The sequence below is a fragment of the Schistocerca nitens genome, chromosome 6, assembly GCF_023898315.1.
Source record: "Schistocerca nitens isolate TAMUIC-IGC-003100 chromosome 6, iqSchNite1.1, whole genome shotgun sequence".
NCBI classification, from domain to species: domain Eukaryota; kingdom Metazoa; phylum Arthropoda; class Insecta; order Orthoptera; family Acrididae; genus Schistocerca; species Schistocerca nitens.
Genome location: NC_064619.1, coordinates 327,959,734 through 327,986,659, shown reverse-complemented (window position 1 = coordinate 327,986,659; position 26,926 = coordinate 327,959,734). Strand labels below are relative to the sequence as shown.

Genomic DNA, 26,926 nt, shown 5'->3' with positions numbered 1-26,926 from the left:
TATATCCCAGAGAACTCAACTGCACGAGATGTGTGTGTAAACACCGCAATGAATAAAAACACTGTGCTCCAGATTCCAGGGAGCAGCAAGTGCCTCCTTTTGCTTTCCCCCTCACCTCCTCCGCTGCCTTTGTGGACGCCTGTGTCTTCTTAACATACGTAAAAGAGCGACATGTGGAGCACCCACATCGTGACAAGCACCGTGGATTGATTTCTTGCCTCGCTTGCTCTGCAGCGTCGTTAGACACACGCGGTTGAACTGAGAATTTTTTATGCCTAACCGAGCATCCAGTTTGAACAAAACTCTTAGCCCGATCATAAATGGTAGGCCGATTGAGAGAATCTCTAACGTAGTCGGTACGAAAATTAAATTGTGAAGTTGTCGCAGATAGATCCTTCAAACCAAGCCACACAATGACCTCACAGTGATGGCAGCCATATGAACTACAGCTGTCGCTAGCGCTTGTGTGATTCGGTACCATCGTACTACGTGGGTCAAATATTTATCGTTTTTCCTACAAAATTAGCTCCGCCGTGTCGTCTTCTGCTAACAGCGTCATCCGGATTCGATATGGAGGGGCACGGTATCACCCTGTTCCAATCCTCCTACCAAGGAAAAATCCTTGACACTACCCAGGTTCTCCGTATAGCAGCCAGACAATCTGGCCACTACATCTACATCTACAGCTACATGGATACTCTGCAAATCTGATTCATCGAACAACTTTCGCAATAATTCTGAATTATTCCACTTTCGAACAGCGAGCGGAGTAAACGAACACCTATATCTTCCCCTGCGAGCTCTAATTTGCCTTATTTTATTACGATGATCGCCGGTGTCAATAAAATATTTTCGCATTCGAAGGAGAAAGTTGGTGATAGAAATTTCTTGAGAAGACCCACCCCAACGAGAAAGGTCTTTGTTTTAATTGTGTCCACACCAAACCATGTTTCATGTTCGTGGTACTCCCTCCCTTATTCCTCAACAATACAAAACGTGCTGCTCTTCTTTGAACTTTCTCGATGTTCTCCGTTAGTCCTATCTGGTAAGGACCCCAAACAGCGCAGCAGTACTCCAAAAGAGAACGGACAAGCGTTGCATAGACTGTCTCTTTAGTAGATCTGTTGCATCTTCTAAGTGTGCTACGAATAAAACAGAGCTTTTGGTTCGCCTTCCCCGTAACATTTTCTACGCATTCTTTCCAATTTAAGTTGTTCGTAGCTTTAATTCCTAGGTATTTTGCTGAATTTACGGCCTTTAGACTTCACTGATTTATCGAGGACCGAAGTTTAATGGAATACTTTTAGCCCTCGTGGGGATGAACTCACACTTTTCATTATTTAGGGTTAATTGCCAATTTTCTAAATCGTTTTGCAATTAGTTTTGATCTTCTGATGACTTTACTAGCCACTGACGTATGGGAGGCAGACTGCTACAAATTTACCCCAAGACTACGTCTGTAACTCATTCATTAACTTTCAAAAGCTGTAAAGTTCTTTACGGGACACCTCATATTAATACCACAGTTCCATCAGAGCTCTAAGTCCATGTTATAGCCTTTAAAACAGTGCTGTAAGTCCATGTTACAGCCTTTAAAAAGCCGTTTATGAAGTCATTTCAGTCACAATGATTTAGGTTTTCCGTGATTTCCCTAAATCGTTCCAGGCAAATGTCGGGATGGTTCCTTTGAAAGGGCACGGCCGACTTCCTTCCCCATCCTTTCCTAATCCGATGAGACCGATGACCTCGCTGTTTGGTCTCTTCCCCCAAACAACCCAACATACTGTCACAATGAGAACTTCCCATTGGCCAGTCACTAACATTGTGCCCTGCTGTTCACGCCGCTGCGTCACGATCACATTCAGGGTTCTGTGCAATACCGCAGCTGTAAAGGGATCCTTACCATACTGAATGTTCGGTTTTCATGGAGTCTAATTCTCCAGGCCTTGAACTGAAAATTTCGTCACGTTACCTCACTAACGCACTTCTAAAGCGCAGTAAATACGTTGGTGATCGTGGTTGAGACATCATGCAGGTTTTCTAGAAGTAATCCTGGTATGTGAAAGACAGGAAATGTAGTGGTGTCGTGTTTGTGTTGCCCGCTACACTGAGACCAGAACTGCAGGATGGTCACCACTGCCCCCAGAATGTGGTGTGCAGGACGCTTTGCGGATGGGATCTTCCAGCACCGCAGCGAGTACGATGTCAAGATTGCTGGTGCAGTAACATTATTATTCGACACTTCTCATAAAGAAGGCTGCCGGCTGCAACGCTGATGCTGACTGCAGCCAGTAGCAGCGAATTAGTCCGCTGAGGCAATGGAGTGCTGAGACAGTGTGACAACCGGTGACAGCGACCTTGGCTTAACTGAGGATAGACGGGTGTCCCCACTACAGCAGAGTGAGTTTAGCTCCTGGACTGATATACTCGGCGCAAGGCGACTGACAGGATCGTGGATACGCCCTCGTCGAACCCAGGACGCACAAAGACTGGCTGGAGGGTCAGGCAAAGAAGGCATCCAGTGAAAGGCCTCGCTTCGGTAGTAACAGTTCAGAGCCCGGAACCGTGAGAGCTAGCTGACCGGTGGCTTCACCTTATCTATGATGCTGCTCGATGAAGCTGTAGCTGCTTGGCTGTGCATCCTACCGATGACTGGCGTGGTGATGTAAACACTGCGCCAAAAAAATGAAGCTACCGGCTGAATTGGGGGTGTTGTGATAGGAGCTTGGTTCCCGTCAGGTAGCTGGGTGTGAAACGTTGCTTTTTACTGCAACGTGTAGCAATCCAGCCCACCGCTGCCGCAGACAGCTGCATAGATGAACCCTACGCCAGCATTATGCAGTGCCCAACAGCGAAAGTACATACTTGGCTAGCCAGCATATCGCATGGCTGGCTGCTGCTGTGGTCTGTCTGAAACCGACGTCGGAACAGAAAGTATTTAGCTGACCAAATAATGTCAGAAAATTGATCTGTTCCATATCTTACTCTATCATCGGGCCACTGCCTTGGGTCTTATCCGGGATCTTAATTGTGTGAAAGAATACTGCTGAATGCTATCTATTTGCTCGCCTGTCTGTCTTTGCCTATCAATTGTGCAGCGACTCATCTTAACAGTAGAGGCGCTGGCAACAAGCCCTCAGTTCGCCTTCATGAATGGCTTCCCCCTTACCTTGTTACAGGAACTTCTCACACATTTCACTCTTAGCTCGATATAACTGCTTAGTGTCGAAATGCTAAGGAGAATTTAGACCATGGAAGGGGATTGCAAAGCCTACAAGCAAGAACAGAACCGAATAAAGTTTACGACAATTTATTATGAAGACTCGGTAGCCTCTAAACCTGCTTGACAAATGACGTTACCGCTTCGCTGAAGTCTGTGCATGACACCATAGCACAAAAAGTCAACACGGGAAACCTAAGAGTATTCTACGAGGGTCATTTCGTAAGTAATGGTAACTGTGATATAGCTCCTGATGATCTGACAACATGAGAATTCCGCGATGTGCTTTGAACCGGTACGGCAATGGGTATCTGAATGCGATCATAAAATAGGATTCCAGTACAGGGGGTCACGGTAGAGGTTGAAACGCACACATGGGACTCTATGTAAACTTATTGTGCACAAGTGGAACAAAAATCAATCAAAATCAACTGCTGTGCTTCAAAATAGCAGCACGGTGCATACACACAGCGTTGCCAACGATTGGGAACGGGCTGAATACCGCTGACATTGCCATTAATGTGTGCCGCGTCTCGCCGAAATACCATGAGAACATTCGCCCTGTTTGCAAACCGTCTCCCACGAAAGCCTCAGTTGCGGAATGAGGTCGCAGTCGCATGGACTGAGGTGTGGTGAGTAATGTGGGTGGGGGAGAATCCATCTTGCAACAGGGCCACCTCACACTGTTTCAGGTGCTGATACTGAGCTATCCTCACGTGCGGTCGCAATCTGTCAGTTGATTTTTGCTGCGGGCTTTCAAATGTATTCTCGAAGCCCATATAGACCTTCCACGTGGCCACCTTCTGGTCACGTAATGGCTGGCTATCTCTCCCTCCTCCAACCGTACGCCTCTAACGTCATAATCTTTACTCTGTCGTACTGTTAAAGTCTAAAACAAGAACGCCTTGCCGCGCACTTCGTTGCGTTGAGGCGTCTTACGGCGATGTCACACGTCCCCACGATATTCCATAGTTGCCATGACTTATGGAATGATCCTCGTAGAACCTACGTCAGCTTTATCTTTCCATAAACCGAGAGCTTAAACTTGCTGTGACAATAACAATCCGCAAAAATATTTTCTCTGCCACACATGTCTCGAAATGTAAGAATCTGGACACTGCACGTGCCGCAACAGGATTCCCTTCACACCTCGCAACAGCATGAGAAAATTATGCGTCCACTAAGAAATGAAATTACGCAAGCCGAGCGCATGACGTATATGCTCTCAGTAGGATAGGAGGAACATGAGGTCTTCTAGATGCAGTTTCATGTGTAACATGTGTAACATCATTATTCATTATTTCAGGACACACTTTAAACAAAACTAAACTCGTGAAATGAGTATAAATGTTAACAGCTGTTCGACCTTTTAACTTCGACAATTACAAGGCACTCAGGCCTAACTGCTGCCTAACGTGCACAGCTACTTGGTGGATCTCAACGACGTTTTACTTCATATGTCGCGAAGCGTGTAGTGGCGTTACCGCCTCCATGTCACCTCGAGTCATCCACTGTTGAGTCTGACAACATTCCTCATTATCATGCCTCGTAATATTTTCTCAGAAACCAATCTTTCATAAGTAGTTGTCACAGGTATTATTCTGGTTTCAGGATGATGGGCGAGTCCATCAACTTGGTTGATAGGTGTCTTCCCTAGTTTACTGGGTCTTAATACGTCCGTAGACCGGAAGTCCACCTATATAAATGTTCTAGAACATTCTCGAAGCCCATATAGACCTTCCACGTGGCCACCTTCTGGTCACGTAATGGCTGGCTATCTCCCCCTCCTCCAACCGTACGCCTCTAACGTCATAATCTTTACTCTGTCGTACCGTTAAAGTCTAAAACAAGAACGGCTTGCCGCACACTTCGTTGCGTTGAGGTGTCTTGTATGCTTTTCCTTTTTTTAAGTTATAGCCTTCTGATTGATATGATGCGGCCAGTTATTTGCTGGAAGTATCCCAATCTCTGTCTTCCTCTACAGTTTTTACTGTCTCAAGCTCCCTCTAGTACCACGGAAGTTATTCCCTGATGTCTTAATAGAGGTTCTGTCATCCTGTCCCTTCTGCTTGTCAGTGTTTTCCATACATTCCTTTCCTCTCCGATTCTGCACAGAACCTACTCATTCCTTATCTTATCAGTGCACCTAATTTCCAACACTCGTCTCTAGCTACACATCTCAAATGCATCGATTCTCTTCTGTTCCGGTTTTCCCACAGTCCATGTTTCACTACCGTACAATGGCGTGCTCCGAACGTACATTCTCAGAAATTTCTTCCTCAAATTAAGGCCTGTGTTTGACACTGCTACCCTTTTTTTCCAGTGCTAGAAGCTCTTGCCCTCCTTGCTGCGTCCGTTCTTGGTCGTTTTCCTGCCTAGGTAGCAGAATTCCTTAACTTCATCTATTTCGTGACCATCAATCCCAAATTTAAGTTTGAAACTCTTTTCATTTGTGTTACTTCTCGTTACTTCCGACTTTCTTCGGTGTTCTGTACTCATTAGACTGTTCATTCCATTCAACAGATGTTATAATTCTTCTTCACTTTCACTGAGGATAGCAGTGTAATCAGTGAATTTATCATTGATATTCTATCACTCTGAATTTTAATCCCGCACATGAATCTTTCCTCTATTTCCATCATTGCTTCTTCGACGTATAGACTGAACAGTAGGGGCCAAAGATTACATCCCTGTCTTACACCCTTTTTAATTCGAGCACTTCGTTCTTGGTCTCCCACACCTATTGTTCCCTCTTGGTTTTTGTACATATTACAAGTTATCCATCTTTTCCTGTAGCTTACCTCTACTTTTATCAGAATTTCAAACATCTTGCACCATTTTACATTGTTGAACGCTTTTTCCAGGTTGATTTGATATTTATTCCCACACTACATCTGCCATAGAGAAGCATAGGAATTGCTGCATCTATTACTTTAGAGTCACCACCATCATTTACCACAGTCTTCCTTAGTTTCCCATATCATATTGCAGTAAATTAAGCTCGAGTTCTATGTAGTCGGCCGGCTGCTGTGACCGAGCGGTTCTAGGCGCTTCAGTCCCGAACCGCGCTGCTGCTACGGTCACAGGTTCGAATCCTGCCTCGGTCATGGATGTGTGTGATGTTAGTTAGGTTTAAGTAGTTCTAAGTCTAGGGGACTGATGACCTCAGATGTTAAGTCCCATAGTGCTCAGAGCCATTTGAACCGTTTTGAGTTCCATGTAGTTGTGACTACATTGTGTACTGTTCAAACTATTTCCAGAAGTTAGACAATAAGAACGCTTTATTTCCATTTGAAGTACGTCGACTACGTTACTTAAATACGTCTTCCACGTAGTTATCTCAAGATACTTTCTGACAGAATTTTCTTGGTAGGAAATCTCTTACCTGGTACACAGCGTATCACTTACACCTAGCGCACTATATATTTGCAAGTGTGTCTACTGCTAGATTAAAAACTCTTGGTAAAATCTGTTTCACAGACCACCTTGAGCTAAACGGTGTCTTCTCAACCGTTTAGATGAATCATAGTATCTTCGAAGAATCTGCTCTGAGGAAGTCTTTCGTCTAAGTCTGGTCTAATGTATTAGTATTCTGATAAGGTATAAGGTTGTCCTTCCGAAAACCAGCGCTCCACTGTCACATACATGTGTTACCACACTGATATACCCCTCAACGTCCTTTCGCTATGTGTATTATCAATCCTGTATAGTATCTACTTCTACACACTAAAGACGCTAATTCGCAACCAACTGTATGGTACGTGGCGGAGGAACTGCACTTTTCCGTCCTCCCCATACGATTCACGGATGTTCTCGTTCCTGGATAAACCTAAATTTCTCTATTTTTCTGTTGTGGCCATTGCACTTCATGTAATATTTTTTCTTGATTCATGTTGACGAGGAGTTTTGGAATATCCTTCATTTGCAGTGTCTTCTAGTAACGTCTCTCTCAAGAACTGTTTAAAAGCCGGCCGCTGTGGCCGAGCGGTTCTTGGCGCTTCAGTCCAGAACCGCGCTGCTGTTACGGTCGCACGTTCTAATCCTGCCTCGCACATGGATGAGTGTGATGTCCTTAGGTTAGTTAGGTTTAAGTAGTTCTAAGTCTCGGGGACTGATGACCTCACATGTTAAGTCCCATAGTGCTTACAGCCATATGATTTGAACTGTTTAAAAGACGTCGTTGTTCCGCTGAATCTGTTTTTCGTGAATAAGATGATTTACTTGTCTTTAGTGACCAATTTAGACCACGTGGTAGTTATAAAGTATGGTTGAAATTGGACAGCAGTGATGAGTAAACCATCTTATTCCAATAAGACAGCTTCAGTATAACCATAACGTCTTCTCACCCTTTCACCACCATTTGTTTCCGGAGTGAAAGACGTAAACATATGGGTATTTTAATCAATATCTGAGTCAGAGGAAACAATAGGAAAAAAATAATTACCTGTCGTGTTGTTTTCCTTTCAGTAGATGATTCCGCAAAAACTGGAATATATACAGAAAACAGCCACACATCAGTGCAATAGAGCATCTCCGCAAGTTTTTAATTGACATTACAGGTGATCAACATGGGCACCGTTTTTGATGCGACAAAAGCCAGTAAGTGTGGGCAGTTCATTGACACGTATTGTGCGTGAAGGTAAGAGAGCAGCCCGTTTTTCAAATCTGTTCATTGGGTTGCTTGTCTGGAGGCGTGAACTAATTCTATTCGACAATACAGAGCGGAGCAGAGTGTAAACAATGAAACTTGAAGAGAATTCAACCCATACGTGGAAACTGTAATTATAAGAACTATGCAAACCACTATTAGGCTTCACTCTATCAGTGGGATATATAGCAGCAGCATGCACCATATTCCCATTGCTTCTCCGATAACCTATCGTGAGATGCATACGTACCAATGGTAGTGAAAGAGTTAACAGATATTCGTGAGTTGTAGACCTCTACAGAACACACTCCGTTCCCAACATCCTCGTCACTCTCTGTTCACGTCTCGCAAAGGGCATCGCGATTTAATCACCCGCAGATATTTTCGTCATATATATCTTCACAAACAGAAATGTTTATTCCAAACGACAACATGTTCTAATTATATCAGAATGCCTCAGATATAATATTGCGAGACTTTGATAGGCTACTGGAAGTTCTAACTCGAAAGGAGGTCCCTGGAGTAGACGACATTCCCCCATAATTACTGAAGTTCTTGGAAGAGCCAGCATGACAATACCGTTGAACTTGGTATCTAAGATATTGAGACAGGTGAAATACCATTGGATATCAAGAAAAATGTGATAACTCTTGTTCCATAGAAGAAGTCAGGTTTTGACAGATCTGAAAATTACCGAGCAATCTATTTAATAACTCATGGATGCAAATTATTGTCGCAAATTTCGTGTTTACAGAAGAATGAGAAAATTCGCAGAGGCCGACCTCAGTCACTATGGGTTCTGGAGAAATGTAAGAACACAATAGGCAATACTGACCGAACAACTTATCATAGAACATGAACGAAGGCAAACATAAGTTAATAGCATTTTTAGATCTAGATAAATATTTCGATGATATTGACTATAATACGGTCTTTGAAACTATGAAGATATCAAGGATGAAATGCAAGGAGTGAAAAGTTATCTAGGACTTGTACAGAAACCAGGCTGCACTTGTAAGAGTTGAGAAAAGCGAAAGAAATGCGGTGGTTGAGAAAGTGAGAAATGGTAGTAGCCTATCACCGATGTTATTCAATCTGTACCCTCTGGAAGCAATAAAAGAAACAAAGGAGAAATTGGAAAAGAGAATTAAAATTCAAGGAGAAGAAGCAAAAACTATAAGGTTTGTCGATAACATTGTAATTCTGGAAGACAGAGAAAATGATTTGGAAGAGCAGTTGAACGGAATTGTTAATGTTCATTGAAAGACGTCATAAGATAAACAACAAAAGCGAAACTAAGGGAAAGGAATGTAGTCGAAGTAAATCAGGCGAAAATGAGAGAATTAAATTAGGAAATGAGAGGATATGAAATACACATTGGCAGTAGTAAGAAAAGCACTTGTCAAAAAGAAAAAAATTGTTAACATCAAATATAAATGTAAATATTGACGAGGCACTCTATCGAAATGGGAAGAAAAGAAATCTATGGCAATACTATAACAATGGATCAGTTAATAGGACAGATCAAGAAATCGTCAATTTTATGACAGGAGTAAGTGTCAGTGGGGGGGGGGGGGGGGGGGGGATGAATTGCAGGGGGATGGATGTAGAGTGTAGCGGTATCCGTTCTAAATTTACCGAAAATTAATTAGAAGAAATATTTCTGCCGTGACACGTTTCTACGTCGGAGATGCGAACTGCGCAGTTGTAGTTTACGGAAGGTTGCATGTGGAGGATTACGTTGAACAAACCGCGAGGGAGAGTTCTAGCAATTTTCACCTGATTCTTCCCTAAATCATCAGGAGAAGGCTTTCTTACCTCTTTTCTTCTAAAGCTGTTTCGATGCTCCCACTGGATCTCTTCTCCGTGGGCAAGGCTCCTAACATGCTATCATGCGAACATGCAATCGTTTATTAGTTAAGAGCAAAATGAGGAACATATTTTCACAGTCGATACTACAGTATCTGAGAGCTACTAATTGTAGTACCCATATTGGAATTTAGCAGCATGATATTTACAGTTCCGTACACAATACCAGTTTCCACACAACACTGAAGGCAGTACGACGAGACTGCATATCAACATTTCGCGAGACAGAGTTAAGCATTAACTCACTTTTAATTAAACTAAGTAACTACTCACAGGACACATGTGTTGCCTGCTCGAAAATTACTCATATTCTGAGCATTAACGTTTCCCGAAGCTATGTTAAATTGCAGTTCACTTTTAATTAAATGAGAGAAGAATTTGTTGAGTCCACATGCTACATGCATGAAAGCTAGTCATTCGTTACAACTGGTCTATGCTAACTCTTTCGCATCTGTCTGTAGAGCGCGCTTTCATGGTTGGTAGGTCAAGTCTGCAAATCGCTTATAACATTAAACCTACGAGGGGCGTTCTGTAAGAAATGCAACACATTTTTTTCTCGGCCAATTTCGGTTGAAAAAAATGCGGAATTTGTCATGGGGCGACGTGGACTATTTCCGCTTCAGCTCCCATAGTTTCGTGAACTTCCGTAGGTGGAGACGCTATACGAAGCCTTAAAAGTAGGATATGCTTCCAGGCACAGGGCTGTCATTGAGTTTCTTTTGGCGGAAAACCAGAGAATTTCAGATGTTCACAGGCGCTGCGGAGATCTGGCAGTGAACAAAAACACGACGAGTCGTTGGGCGAGGCGTCTGTCAGCATCGCTGTGGTAGTGCTGACACACTCGTCCGTCATTTGGGGTACTCAAAAGTGTGCTGCCCAGCAGTAGACCATAAAGAACAACGTAGGAACATCTGTGCGGAACTACTGCGCGTTACGAGACTGATCGTGAAAAGTTTTTGTCCGACACCCGCACACGTGATGAAACGTGGGATCATCACTTCGAACCGGCAACAGAATGGCAATCTATGCAGTGGCGCCACACCACGTGACCCCCGAAGAAAACGTTCAAAGCCGTACCCTCAGCCGGGAAAGTAATGGCGGCGGTCTCCTGGGACTCCGAAGGGGCTATCCTGTCTGATGCCCTCCCTCATGGTGCAATGATCAATTTTAAAGCTACTGTGCTAGCCTCAGGGAATTGAGGAAACGAAATCCTCATTTTCTATTACAACGCAAGGCCTCGCACAAATCTGCGGACCTGGGAGGTGTTCACACACCTTCATTGGACTGTTCTTCCTTTTCTACCCTACAGCTCGGACCTCGGACCTTCCGAAAAAATGATGCAAATGGCTCTAAGCATATGGGACTTAACATCTGAGGCCATCAGTGCCCTAGACTTACAACTACCTAAACCTAACTAACCTAAGGACATCACACACATCCAAGCCCGAGGCAGGATTCGAACCTGCGATCGTAGCAGCAGCGCGGTTCCCGACTGGAGCACCTAGAACCGCTCGGTCACAGCGGCCGGTGGACCTTCCGACTTCCATCTGTTTGCCCAATGAAGGATGCACTCCACGGGACAAAATACGTGGATGAGCAGGAGGTTATTGATGCAGCAAGACATTGGCTCCAACGTCGACCAGTAGAATGGTGCCATGCGCGCGTACAGGCTCTCCCGGTAAGGTGGTATAAACCCGTCGCACTAAACGAAGATTATCTTCAAGAATAGGATTTTGTAGCCAAACGAGTGGGAAATAATACAGTGTGCTGGAATCCTGAAGGAAACGACCCTGCTTTCAGAAAAAAATGTGTTGCGTCTTTTATCGAACGTCGCTCGTATTAATTAACGCGATCTTGGCAGTGAAAAGTTTTTTAATGTTAAATATACAGTGTGGTCAGCAATTCCCGTTAAAAACTTCTAGGACATGTAGAGGGTAGTGAGTACAGAACGTTTTGAACAGGAACTCATGTCCGGAATCGTATCGTTTCCGTTCTACGACAGTTTCAGCAGGTCCCGGCGGAGGTTCGAGTCCTCCCTTGGGCATGGGTGTGTCTGTTTGTCCTTAGGATAATTTAGGTTAAGTAGTGTGTAAGCTTAGGGACTGATGACCTTAGCAGTTAAGTCCCATAAGATTTCACACACATTTGAACATTTTCTACGACAGTTTCAATTCAGATGTGTACGTCGTCAACGCCTGCTTAGGGCAAGAGAAACGTCTCAGAGTTCCCTTTCCTGGTATGCAACAGGGTAGACACGGTGACGTGTACTTCGTCAAACGATCCCCAGATGTCACTTATTGTCTGCTTTGCCATGAGACCGAGTCAATACCTGTGCATCACCGATAGAGGAAACATGGTGCAGTACACGTTTGCGGAACACAGACATGCTCCTTGTTTATGGCGTAGCTGGAGGTAAGGAAGAGCTGTTAGTCGACTGTATCACGAACGTTTTCCACACCGTCACACTCCATCGCACAAACTGTTAGCACAAACTGTTTGCCCAAGTTACACAACGGCTACGAGAAATGGGTACCTTCACCGTCAGGAAGCACGACTGTGGTGGTCCACGGCGACGCCGCACTCCCGAATTTGAAGGAGGTGTACCGCGTCGCATTGAAGATAGCCCGTCAACGAGTTCGCGAACGATTGCGCGTGCAATGACTGTTAGTCACAGTACCGTGTTGGACGTCCTGCATGAGCAACAATTACATCCGTACCACTTACAAAGGGTAAACGTTATGGGTCCAGCAGACTTTCCACAACGCGTCGCCTTCTCCACATGGATCCTGCCCCGTTGCATCGACGCGCCCCTGTTTCCACGTCGAGTTCACTTCACAGATGAATGTAGGTTCAGGACGAAAACCCTCATGCCACGCATGTTCAGGGATTTCAAGACAGGTTTGGAATTAACGTGTGGGCAGGTATTCTGGACGGTCATGTGATTGGACCATACGTCCTTCCATCCAAGCTCACGGGTCCCGCATACTTATTCTTCCTACGACACGTACTGGATCCGTTCTTGGAAGCTGTGCCATTGAATGTCCGTCAGGAAATGTGGTTTCAGACTGATGGAGCACCACCTCACTTTTCACTGGCTGTCTGGAAACATCTCAACAGATGGTACGGTGAAAGATGGATAGGTCGTGGTGGTCCAACCGCGTGGCCGCCACGATAGCCGGATTTAACCCCTATGGACTTCTTCTTGTGGGGTCGTATGAAGAGCCTAATTCATGAGACACCTGTAGAGACAGAGGAAGATCTGCCGGCACGAGTTCTGGCCGCTGCACAAGACATTGAAGAGACACCAGGTGGGGTGCAGAGAGTGTACCAGAACATGCTTCGGAAGTACAATGTGTGTAACAACGTTGGTGGTCGCCACACCGAGCTGCTGTTATAATGCATCAGTACGTTGGGGATGGTGCCGTAGATGCTGGGTTCTTGTTGTTGTCGACTAATGTAAGCTTCAAATGGCTCTGAGCACTATGGGACTCAACTGCTGAGGTCATTAGTCCCCTAGAACTTAGAACTAGTTAAACCTAACTAACCTAAGGACATCACAAACATCCATGCCCGAGGCAGGATTCGAACCTGCGACCGTAGCGGTCCTGCGGTTCCAGACTGCAGCGCCTTTAACCGCACGGCCACTTCGGCCGGCTAATGTAAGCCATAAGGAGTAAGTTGTAATGCAAATGCGTAAGTAATAACGGAAAGAGTCAGTATTATTTTCAAATGGATTGCAACAATTGTACTGGGTCACGCCTAACTACATTCCTCACGTGGGTGTGGATGAGATAATCATCTGCATTGAAACTGTCGTAGAACGGAAACGATACGTTTCCGGACATCGGTTCCTATTCAAAATGTTATGTACTCACTACCCTATACATGTCCTAGAAATTTGTAACGGGAATTTCCCACCACCTTTTATATCGCTCCTTCCATCTGCTCACCCCCCTGCGGGTCCGGGGGTAAGAATAGGCCCGTGGTATTCCTGCCTGTCGTAAGAGGCGACTAAAAGAAGTCTCAACCGTTTCGGCCTTATGTGATGGTCCCCTCTCGGGTTTGACCTCCATCCTTTTAAATTCTTCCGAAGAGCGAGCCAATTGGGGAAGGGCGCCTTACGTGGTGCACTGTATCCGTCGTGCATTGAGACCTTTAGCCGGCTTTCTCGTCGTTGCAATGGTGTCCCGCTCGTTTTCCATCTCTTGGACGAGGTTACGTCCCTGGGTGCGATTACCACGCTGCACTGTGCAGTGTTCCTTTTAACTGCGACGACGACCTTGGACATTTTTGCACCTAAGATCCAGCACGGTAGCCAGTCCGTTGTGGTGGGGCCGCCATGTACCCTGTTGGTTGTAGCCCCCTGACAACACAGGGATCGCTCTACTAATACCTGCGCCGTTAACTCCCCACGTATGCCAAGGAGTAGATGCCCATCTCCCTGGGGCATCAGGACTCCCGGCAATGGCCATCCTGCCAGGTGGCTATTGCTGCGGATGGGTGGCGCCCGTGCGGAGGGCCCTTGGTCGGAGTAGGTGGCATCAGGGCGGATGACCCGCAATGAAGCGTGGTACATCATCTCTCGCTGGCGGCCAGCCACCAGCAGTCTCTAAGCGTTCGAGGGCTCACTTTAAAGCTGACGTTTATGACCCCAAATCGTTCCCATCCCTGGCCACACCATGGGAGGAACGACAGGCAATGAATGACAGTGACATGTATTCGCCCAGGTATCTCGTCTGTACCAGAGCTGATGGTGAATCGTTTCTATCCGTGAAGCCTCAGTTCTTTGTAGAGCATTTAGAGGACAAGTTTGGGGAGGTGGAGGGCTTGTCCAAAATGCGCTCTGGGTCAGTTTTGATAAAAACGGCATCCTCTGCCCAGTCACGCAGGTTACTTGCTTGTGACAAGTTGGGGGATGTTAACGTTACCATCACCCCACATAAGAGTTTAAATATGGTCCAGGGTATTATTTTCCAGTCTGATGACGAGCTGCGCGCCAATTTAGAGCGCCGAGGTGTACATTTCGTCCGGCGCGTTCATCGGGGTCCGAGGGACAATCAGGTAGCTACCGGTACCTTCATCTTGGCCTTCGAAGGTGATACATTACCAGAGAAGGTCAAGGTGATGGTCTACCGATGTGACGTCAAACCCTATATCCCTCCCCCGATGCGGTGCTTTAAGTGCTGGAAGTTCGGTTACATGTCATCTCGCTGTACTTCTAGCCTCACATGTCGAGATTGTGGACGCCCATCTCATCCCGATACTCCATGTGTGCCGCCTCCCATCTGTGTCAACTGTGGAGAGCCTCATTCACCTTGCTCGCCGGACTGCAGTATCTTACAGAAGGAACGCAAAATCATGGAATATAAGACCCTGGACCGACTGACCTACACTGAGGCTAAGCGTGCGCATGATGTCATCTTATGCCTCCACTGTCACTCCTGCTCCAGCTCCTTCAGCTGCAAGACATACAGTCAGCTCTCAGAGGACCTCACCTGCCCCCTTGACGATGGGGGCCCCTTCTCTCGCTGTTGCTCCCACACCATCTACCTCGGGAGCAGCACCCACTAAACCACCGGGGACACCAGTCCCCACTTCTAAGCCGGAGAAGCGTAAGTCTTCTTCAGCTTCTCTCGCTCAGAAGGGATCCCTTGGATCACTCCCTTCCCAGGTTCCTACCAGCGGCACAGCAGACACCAACCAGTGGCTGAAGAAGCCACAGGTTGCTGGTCGTCGGGCTTCGCGATCCTCTTCGGTCCCGGAGACTGACTCCAGTAAGCCCTCTCAACAACGACAACCAAAGGAACAGCGAGAGAAAACGACTTTAAAGACCCGTAACACCAAGGCACCTGCGGTGACACCTACTCCACCGCTACCTACAAGCTCTGTGTCTGAGGATGAGGTGGAGATTCTGGCGTCCGCTGAGGACCTCGATCTCGCCGGTCCCTCAGACGCCATGGATAGCGCTAGCACCGGTGCTCAATTGGAGGCAGCAGGTGACCCAGCGGCGTGATCTGCCTTCCAAGTCCCGTCACGCCTCTCTCAGACATGGACAATACCATCCTCCAGTGGAACTGCAGCGGTTTCTTCCACCATCTAGCTGAGCTCCGACAACTTATCAGCCTTCACCCTTTCTTCTGCATTGCTCCTCAGGAAACGTGGTTTCCAGCAATGCGAACCCCCGCCCTCCGTGGCTATCGGGGTTATTATAAGAACCGGGCAGCTTATGAAAGGGTGTCTGGTGGCGTCTGCATATATGTCCTTAACTCTCTTCACAGCGAGTCTGTACCTCTACAAACAGCTTTAGAGGCTGTCCTGTTCGGGTGTGGACGCCACAGGCTGTTACCATCTGCAGTCTTTACCTTCCACCGGATGGTGATGTCCCACAGCATGTCCTGGGTGCTCTGATAGCCCAATTGCCACCACCTTCCTTGTTACTGGGCGACTTCAACGCCCATAACCCTCTGTGGGGTGGGTCAGTGGCGACAGGTCGAGGCGCCACCATTGAGCATTTATTGGCACAGCTCGATCTTTCGCTATTAAATTATGGTTCCTTCACACACTTCAGCGTGGCGCATGGCACGTACTCCGCCATGGACCTTTCCATCTGCAGCCCTAGCCTCTTACCATCTGTCCAATGGAGAGTGCATGCCGACCTGTGTGGTAGTGACCACTTTCCGATCTTTCTGTCACTGCCACAGCGTCAGTCTTCTCTGCGCCCTTGCAGGTGGGCTTTGAATAAGGCTGACTGGGACTTGTTTTCCTCCACTGCCGCTATTGCGCCTCTCTCTAGTGATGACATTGATGCGGTGGTTCAATAGATCACCACCGGCATCGTTACTGCCGCCGAATCTGCCATTCCCCGTTCCTCTGGGTCCCCTCGGCGGCGGACTGTGCCTTGGTGGACGCCTGAGATCGCTGAAGCGATTAAAGATCGCCGGCGGGCGCTCCAGCGTCATAAGCGACATCCCTGCATTGAACACATCACCTTCAAACGGCTGCGTGTGCGGGCCCGCCGCCTTATCCGCCAAAGCAAGCAGGAATGCTGGGAGCGGTATGTGTCCACCATTGGCCTCCATGTCTCTCCATCGCAGGTCTGGGCCAAGATCCGACGCCTCTACGGCTATCGGACCCCTGTCAGCGTCCCTGCGCTCTCACTGAATGGAGCAGTTTGTACAGACTCCGACGAAATTGCCAACAGCTTGGCAGAGCATTTTGCTCTTAGTTCCACTTCTTCCAATTACCCACTGGCCTTCCGCTCCATTAAAGAGCGGATGGAACGTCGGAGCCTTTCTTTCCGTACCCACCATTCTGAATCCTACAATGCTCCATTCAGTGAGTGGGAATTTCACAGTGATCTTGCCGCTTGCCCTGGTACCGCTCCTGGGCCAGATCGCATCCAGTCAGATGCTGAAACACCTTTCAGTGGACTGCAAGCGACGCCTCCTCGACCTTTACAACCGTCTCTGGGTCGAGGGTGAGTTTCCGTCACAATGGCGGGAAAGCATTGTCATCCCCGTTTTGAAACCGGGCAAGAACCATTTGGAGGTGGACAGCTACCGCCCCATCAGCCTCACCAACGTTCTTTGCAAGCTTCTCGAACGGATGGTGAGCCGGCGCTTGAATTGGGTACTGGAGTCTCGGGGCCTTCTGGCTCCGTCTCAGGGTGGGTTCCGTAGAGGCCGCTCCGCCACCGACAATCTGGTGAGTCTGGAGTCGGCCATCCGTACTGCCTTTGCCCACCGTCAGCACCTGGTCGCTGTCTTTTTCGACATGCGGAAGGCGTACGATTCAACATGGCGTCATCACATCCTTTCTACGCTTCATGGATAGTGTCTTCGGGGCCCTCTGCCGATCTTTATCCGCAATTTTCTGTCGTATCGTACCTTCCGCGTGCAAGTCGCGGCCTCATATAGTTCCTCCCACGTCCAGGAGAACGGTGTGCCACAGGGTTCTGTTTTAAGTGTCTGCCTATTTTTAATAGCCATTAACGGGCTCGCTGCGGCCGTGGGAAATTCTGTCTCCGCTTCCCTGTATGCTGACGACTTCTGCCTTTACTACAGCTCTACTGGCATTGCAGCTGTTGAACGTCAGCTACAGGGCGCTATCCGCAAGGCGCTGTCTTGGGCTGTAGCGCACGGTTTTCAGTTTTCGGCTGCCAAGACCCGCGTTATGCATTTCTGCCGGCGCCGAACAGTCCATCCTGAGCCGTGGCTTTATCTTGACAGCGAACTTCTTGCTGTGGTGGAGACCCACAGGTTTTTGGGGGTAGTTTTTGATGCTCGGTTGACTTGGCTGCCTCATAATCGGCAGCTTAAACAGACCTGTTGGAGGCATCTAAACGCTCTGAGATGCTTGAGCCACACCAGCTGGGGCGCCGACCGATCTACCCTGTTACGGCTCTACCAGGCTTTAATCCAGTCCCGTCTGGATTATGGGAGCCTGGCTTATGGCTCAGCATCCCCATCTGCGTTGCGGGTGCTGGACCCAATCCTCCACAGTGGGACACGCCTTGCCACTGGTGCCTTCCGGACCAGCCCTGTGGACAGCATACTTGTGGAGGCAGGTGTCCCTCCACTGCGGTTACTACGCCAACAATTTCTGGCTGCTTATGCTGCCCATGTTTTTAGCTTCCCCGGGCATCCAAATTATCGTGTCCTGTTCCTGCAGTCAGTCGTCCATCTGCCAGAACGTCGGCCCCGGTCGGGATGTCCGATCGCCGTACGCGTCAAAGAGCTTCTCTCCGGGCTTGGGTTTTTCCCTGTTCCACCTGCTTTCCGGGCACCTCTGCGTACACCCCCGTGGTGTGTGCCTCGCCCTTGCCTTCGGCTTGAATTGGCACAGGGCCCGAAGGACTCAGTCCCTCCGGAGGCCTTCCGACGCCGCTTTTATTCCATCCTGGCCGCGTATCAGGGCTCTGGCGTTGTTTACACTGACGGCTCGATGGTTGCTGGTCGTGTCGGTTATGCGCTAACTCTAGGGGACCACTATGAACAACATTCATTGCCAGCTGGCTGCAGCGTTTTTGCTGCTGAGCTGGTCGCCATCTTTCGTGCCCTAGAGTATATCCGCTCCTGCTCAGGTGAGTCCTTCGTCATCTGTAGCGATTCCCTGAGCGGTTTACGAGCTCTCGACCAGTGCTTCCCTCGTTCTCGTCTGGTGATGGCTATCCATGAGTCCCTGCATACTCTTGCCCGCTGCGGCCGCTCTGTGGTCTTTGTGTGGACCCCCGGTCATGTCGGTATTCCGGGCAATGAACGTGTTGACCGCCTGGCCAAACAGGCCACCAGTGAACCCATCCTGGACATTGGCCTCCCGGAGACTGATTTGCGGGCAGTCTTACGCCGCGAAGTTCTCTCGCTTTGGGACACAGAATGGCGCAATCTGCCCACGCCAAACAAACTCCGTTCTCTCAAGGCGACGACGCGTGTGTGGCAGTCATCAATGCGAGCCACTCGCGGAGATTCAGTTGTTCTTTGTCGGCTCCGCATTGGCCACACCCGACTGACACACAGTTATTTATTGCGTCGTGAGGACCCGCCTCTCTGTCGCTGCGGGGCGGTTTTGACGATGGTGCACATTTTATTAACTTGTCCGCTTTTAGCTGTGCTCAGGCAGACATTTGCGCTGCCTGATACGCTCCCTGCCCTTTTAACTGATGACCCTGCTATAGCTGGCTTAGTTTTACGTTTTAGTCGGGCTGGGGGTTTTTATCATTTACTCTGAGTGTCTCTGTTTTCTTTTATTGTTTTGTGTTGATTCTGGCCTTTGGCCTCCGATGTTAAGCTGAGTTTTTAATGTGTTCTCGGTGGTTGGCTTTTCCTTTTTATCTCTATGGTCGGCCAACCACCATCACACTCTGTGTGTTTTTAATTTGTTTTGTCTCATCTCTGTCTGAGTATTTCTTGTCCTGTGTCGTCTGCCGTCTTTCCAGTTGTCCGTTTTTTCACCTCTCTGGGTGGTTTTAGTTTTTTTTTTTTGGAAAAAGGGACCGATGACCGACGTAGTCTGGTCCCTTTAATCCCCCAAACCAACCATATGCTCAGTATGAGAAACTTCAGTCACTGCTCTCTGTCGACGCTCCAGCAGAAAGCGGCATATTCTCATACATCTCCCACGCTCTGTGGCCGCCTGTTACATGTGGAGTGGATACTCCGTAGTTCCTGCTTGTTCGCAGTGACAGCAGCGCAAATATTAAACGCTTAGATATTTTAGACACGCTGTAATAAAACAGCGAGTATAGATTTAAGTGTTAGGAAGTCGTTTCTGAAAGTATTCGTATGGAGTGTAGCCATGTACGGAAGTGAAACATGGACGATACATAGTTTGGACAGGAAGAGAATAGAAGCTTTCAAAATGTGGTGCTACAGAAGAATGCTGAATATTAGATGGGTAGATCACATAACTAATGAGGAGGTATTGAATAGAATTGGGGAGAAGAGGAGTTTGTGGCACAACTTGACTAGAAGAAGGGATCGGTTGGTAGGACATGTTCTGAGGCATCAAGGGATCACAAATTTAGCATTGGAGGGCAGCGTGGAGGGTAAAAATCGTAGAGGGAGACCAAGAGATGAATATACTAAGCAGATTCAGAAGGATGTAGGTTGCAGTAGGCACTGGGAGATGAAGAAACTTGCACAGGATAGGGTAGCATGGAGAGCTGCATCAAAGCAGTCTCAGGACTTAAGACAACAACAACAATAAAACAAGGTTCGAAGTGCAACATAAACGCCACAAGATGAAGAGGCTTGTTCGGAAATAACTAGTGTGGAAAGCTGCATCAAAGCAGTGTTGCGAGTGAAGACTACAGCACACCTCAGGCGTTTAGGTTTTTTTTTTTTTTTTTTTTTTTTTCAAAAATCTCACAACTATGCTGAGACAGTTCTCCAGTTGGATAATGCGCACCTGAATAATCGTGAGCTTGCTGTATTAGAAATACAGCACAGGATTTTTTAAATCCTCCGCAGTTACGGGAGGAGCGACAGAGAGCGGCACGATGAACGCCGCACTGCGTCCGACATGTTACTATCACGACGTTCCATTAATCTTGGTAATTGGGAGCGTGTATCGACAGCTATCGGTGAAGTCGCGCATTAGCCACGCCCACGTGGCTTGTGGTTAAGCGCAGCTCGCTCGCCCCTAGGCTCGCCGTTGTTGGCGACCGGAAGGCATTCGCGTGATTAACGAGCCGAGTGCAGCTGCGGCCTCGGAGGCCTTCGTCCAGCGGCCAGCTTTTTCATCCCACGCTGAGTGATGGGAATCTGCGGTAATGCGCCACTGATACGGCGGCCAGCGCGCTGCGCTGGTCACGGCATTTAGCACGCGAAATGCTCTGTCCCACGGGCGCCTGCGTTCCAGCAATACAGACCACTGGCCGCGCGCGCTCGTAACTGCATGACAATGTTGCTGAGGACCAGTCATACTTTTTTCCTAACAAGCGTTCATTCCCTCCACAAAGATGACATTTCGCACAAAGATCACGAAGATAAAATATAAGAGAAAGAAGGGCTTGTGCAGAGGCATATACAGGGTGGTCCATTGATAGTGACCGGGCCAAATATCTCACGAAATAAGCATCAAACGAAAAAACTACAAAGAACGAAACTTGAAGGGGGAAACAAGATTGCGTTATGGTTGGCCCGCTAGAAGGCGCTACCATAGATCAAACGGATATCAACTGCGTTTTTTTAAAATAGGAACCCCCATTTTTATTACATATTCGTGTAGTACGTAAAGAAATATGAATGTTTTAGTTGGACCACTTTTTTCGCTTTGTGATAGATGGCGCTGTAATAGTCACAACCATATAAGTACGTGGTATGACGCAAGATTCCGCCAGTGCGGGCGGTATTTGCTTCGTGATACATTACCCGTGTTAAAATGGACCGTTTACCAATTGCGGGAAAGGTCGATATCGTGTTGATGTATGGCTATTGTGATCAAAATGCCCAACGGGCGTGTGCTATGTATGCTGCTCGGTATCCTGGAGGACATCATCCAAGTGTCCGGACCGTTCACCGGATAGTTACGTTATTTAAGGAAACAGGAAGTTTTCAGCCACATGTGAAACGTCATCCACGATCTGCAACAAATGATGATGCCCAAGTAGGTGTTTTAGCTGCTGTCGCGCCTAATCCGCACATCAGTAGCAGACAAATTGCGCGAGAATCGGGAATCTCAAAAACGTCCGTGTTGAGAATGCTACATCAACATCGATTGCATCCGTACCATATTTCTATGCACCAGGAATTGCATGGCGACGACTTTGAACGTCGTGTACAGTTCTGCCACTGGGCACAAGAAAAATTACGAGACGACAGATTTTTTGCACGCGTTCTATTTAGCGACGAAGCGTCATTCACCAACAGCGGTAACGTAAACGGCATAATATGCACTACTGGGCAACGGAAAATCTACGATGGCTGCGACAAGTGGAACATCAGCGACCTTGGCGGGTTAATGTATGGTGCGGCATTACGAAAGGAAGGATAATTGGCCCCCATTTTATCGATGTCAATCTAAATGGTGCAATGTATGCTGATTTCCTACGTAATGTTCTACCGATGTTACTACAATATGTTTCACTGCGTGACAGAATGACGATGTACTTCCAACTTGATGGATGTCCGGCACATAGCTCGCGTGCGGTTGAAGCGGTATTGAATAACATATTTCATGACAGGTGGATTGGTCGTCGAAGCACCATACCATGCCCGCACCTTCACCGGATCTGACGTCCCCGAATTTCTTTCTGTGGGGAAAGTTGAAGGATATTTGCTATCGTGATCCACCGACAGCGCCTGACAACATGCGTCAGCGCATTGCCAATGCATGTGCGAACATTACGGAAGGCGAACTACTCGCTGTTGAGAGGAATGTCGTTACACGTATTGCCAAATGCATTGAGGTTGACGGACATCACTTTGAGCATTTATTGCATTAATGTGGTATTTACAGGTAATCACGCTGTAACAGCATGCGTTCTCAGAAATGATAATTTCACAAAGGTACATGTATCACATTGCAACAACCGAAATAAAATGTTCAACCGTACCTACGTTCTGTATTTTAATTTAAAAACCTAACTGTTACCAACTGTTCGTCTAAAATTGTCAGCCATATGTTTGTGACTATTACAGCGCCATCTATCACAAAGCGAAAAAAGTGGTCCAACTAAAACATTCATATTTCTTTACGTACTACACGAATATGTAATAAAAATGAAGGTTCCTATTTAAAAAAAACGCAGTTGATGTCCGTTTGACCTATGGCAGCGCCATCTAGCGGGTCAACCATAGCGCCATCTGGTTTCCTCCTTCAAGCTAGACAAGTTTCGTTCTTTGTAGTTTTTTCGTTTGACGCTTATTTCGTGAGATATTTGGCCCGGTCACGATCAATGGACCACCCTGTAGAAAATCATCTTTTTCTCGTTCTTTTTGCAAGTGGAGCAGGAAAAGCCATGACTAGTAGTAGCACAAGGTACCCTCCGAACTGCACCATGCATTGTCTTGCGGAATATGTAGGTACACGTAAATGTAAATATGTCATCGACGCTCATTTCTAGTTAATGCCCAGCGCATAAGAACCATTGTTGCTGACTGTGTACCAAATTTCACATCTGTGCGCTCCCAAACCACGTGCAAATTTAATAGTGTATTGTTCCTACTTACAAACTACAGTTTCGCCGTTTGCTTTCCTTCATGGTCGTGCACTGTGGACTCGGAACGAGATGACGTGCATTCGTCCACGAGACTCAGAGGGCCATAGACACGGGTTCCCAGGTAGATGCCGTGTTTCTTGACTTCCGCAAGGCGTTCGATACAGTTCCCCACAGTCGTTTAATGAACAAAGTAAGAGCATATGGACTATTATACCAATTGTGTGATTGGTTTCAAGAGTTCCTAGATAACAGAACGCAGCATGTCATTTTCAATGGAGAGAAGTCTTCCGAAGTAAGAGTGATTTCAGGTGTGCCGCAGGGGAGTGTCGTAGGACCGTTGCTATTCACAATATACATAAATGACCTTGTGGATGACATCAGAAGTTCACTGAGGCTTTTTGCGGATGATGCTGTGGTATATAGAGAGGTTGTAACAATGGAAAATTGTACTGAAATGCAGGAGGATCTGCAGCGAATTGACGCATGGTGCAGGGAACGGCAATTGAATCTCAATGTAGACAAGTGTAATGTGCTGCGAATACATAGAAAGATGGATCCCTTATCATTTAGCTACAAAATAGCAGGTCAGCAACTGGAAGCAGTTAATTCCATAAATTATCTGGGAGTACGCATTAGGAGTGATTTAAAATGGAATGATCATATAAAGTTAATCGTCGGTAAAGCAGATGCCAGACTGAGATTCATTGGAAGAATCCTAAGGAAATGCAATCCGAAAACAAAGGAAGTAGGTTACAGTACGCTTGTTCGCCCACTGCTTGAATACTGCTCAGCAGTGTGGGATCCATACCAGATAGGGTTGATAGAAGAGATAGAGAAGATCCAACGGAGAGCAGCGCGCTTCGTTACAGGATCATTTAGTAATCGCGAAAGCGTTACGGAGATGATAGATAAACTCCAGTGGAAGACTCTGCAGGAAAGACGCTCAATAGATCGGTACGGGCTTTTGTTGAAGTTTCGAGAACATACTTTCACCGAAGAGTCAAGCAGTATATTGCTCCCTCCTACGTATATCTCGCGTAGAGACCATGAGGATAAAATCAGAGAGATTAGAGCCCACACAGAAGCATACCGACAATCCTTCTTTCCACGAACAATACGAGACTGGAATAGAAGGCAGAACCGATAGACGTACTCAAGGTACCCTCCGCCACACACCGTCAGGTGGCTTGCGGAGTATGGATGTTGATGTAGATGTAGATGTAGATGTAGAAGGCAGGAGCCTGGTGACACAGGCGGTGTCCGTGTTGCAGGCCGGCGGCGGGCCAGCCGGCGTCGGTGATCGGCGGCCCCCAGAAGGCCAGCCTGCAGCCGCCAAGGACCACCGCCGACGCCAGCGCCGCCCCCGCCGGCGGACGACTGCGGCGCTTCTTCTGCGCACCCTGGGACAAGGTCGCCTGCTGCGCCGGCAGGAAAAAAGGTACGTGTCTCCTCTCCCTGAACACGGCCTGTGACTCTCCCCCCCTCCCCCCCCCCCCCTTCACTAATCCGTCTACATTCTGTATCGCAGAAGTACCCGGATCATGCTATATTAGTCGGCGGCGACTTCAACCTACCTAGTATAGACTGGGATGTCTATGGATTCATTACAGGTGGTACAGACAAGCCGTCGTGTGAATTACTTTTCAACACATTATCCGAAAACTGTCTTGAGCAGCTAAATCGACAGCCAACGCGTCATGGAAATATTTTAGAACTGGTAGCCACGATCAGTCCAGACCTCGTCGACGGTGTTAGTGTTGAGACAGGGATTAGTGATCATTATGTTGTTATTACGACTATGGTCAAGAAGGCTAGGAGAGTGTTCTTACTAGAAAGAGCAGATAAGCAGTTGTTAGCATCCCACTTAGTAAATGAATCGACTTCATTTACTTGCGCAACGATGCACGTGGAAGAATTACGGGCAAATTTTAAACACATTGTAAATCACGTATTGGACAAGTATGTGCCGAAAAAGTGGGTTACGGACGGAAAAGACCCACCGTGGTTTAACAGCGCAATTCGGAGAATGCTCAGGAAGCAAAGGCAGTTGCACTCGCGGTACAAGAAAAATCGGGAGAATGAAGACAGGCAAAAGTTAGTAGAGATTCGTGCTGCTGTAAAACGATCGATGCGCGAAGCATTCAACCAGTACCACCGTCATACCTTAGCAAAAGATCTTGCTGAAAACCCGAGGAAATTCTGGTCTTACGTAAAATCGGTAAGCGGGTCGAAGGCTTCCATCGAGTCACTTACTGAACAGTCTGGCCTGGCAACAGAAGACAGCAAAACGAAAGCTGAAACTTTAAATTTAGCATTTGAGAAATCTTTCACGCAGGAGGATCGTACAGACATACCGCCGTTTGAGTCTCGTACAGATTCCCGTGTGGAGGACATAGTGATAGACATCCCTGGGGTTGTGAAGCAGCTGAATGGGTTGAAAATAAATAAATCGCCAGGTCCTGATGGGATTCCAATTAGGTTTTACAGAGAGTACCCTACAGCATTGGCTCCTTACTTAGCTTGCATTTATCGCGAATCTCTTGCCCAACGTAAAGTCCCGAGTGACTGGAAAAAAGCGCACGTGACGCCCGTATATAAGAAGAGTAGAAGGACGGATCCTCAAAATTACAGACCAATATCCTTAACATCGGTTTCTTCCAGGATTCTCGAACATATTCTCAGTTCGGATACAATGAATTTCCTTGAGACAAAGAAGTTGCTGTCCATGCATCAGCACGGCTTTAGAAAGCATCGCTCCTGCGAAACGCAACTCGCCCTTTTTTCACATGATATCTTGCGAACCGTGGATGAAGGGTATCAGAAGGATGCCATATTCCTTGACTTCCGGAAAGCGTTTGACTCGGTGCCCCAGTGCAGACTCCTAACTAAGGTACGAGCATATGGGATTGGTTCCCAAGTATGTGAGTGGCTCGAAGACTTCTTAAATAATAGAACCCAGTACATTGTCCTCGATGGTGAGTGTTCATCGGAGGTGAGGGTATCATCTGTAGTGCCCCAGGGAAATGTGGTAGGTCCGCTGTTGTTTTCTATCTACATAAATGATCTTTTGGATAGGGTGGATAACAATGTGCGGCTGTTTGCTGATGATGCTGTAGTGTACGGGAAGGTGTCGTCGTTGAGTGACTGAAGGAGGATACAAGGTGACTTAGACAGGATTTGTGATTGGTGTAAAGAATGGCAGCTAACTCTAAATATAGATAAATGTAAATTAATGTAGATGAATAGGAAAAAGAATCCCGTAATGTTTGAATACTCCATTAGTAGTGTAGCGCTTGACACAGTCATGTCGATTAAATATTTGGGCGTAACATTGCAGAGCGATATGAAGTGCGACAAGCATGTAATGGCAGTTGTGGCGGATAGTCGTCTTCGGTTCATTGGTAGAATTTTGGGAAGATGGGGTTCCTCTGTAAAGGAGACCGCTTATAAAACACTAATACGACCTATTCTTGAGTACTGCTCGAGCGTTTGGGATCCCTATCAGGTCGGATTGAGGGAGGACATACAA

At 47.2% G+C, this 26,926-nt stretch overlaps 1 protein-coding gene across 1 annotated transcript in view; it reads left to right on the top strand.

Annotated features, from left to right (window-relative positions):
• Positions 1 to 26,926, top strand: part of LOC126262863 (uncharacterized) — a 523,085-nt gene that overhangs the window by 409,012 nt on the left and 87,147 nt on the right. Inside the window, exon 3 of the mRNA XM_049959729.1 lies at positions 24,669 to 24,835. Coding sequence (XP_049815686.1) covers positions 24,669 to 24,835 — 167 coding nt within the window. The remainder of the gene's footprint in view (positions 1 to 24,668; positions 24,836 to 26,926) is intronic.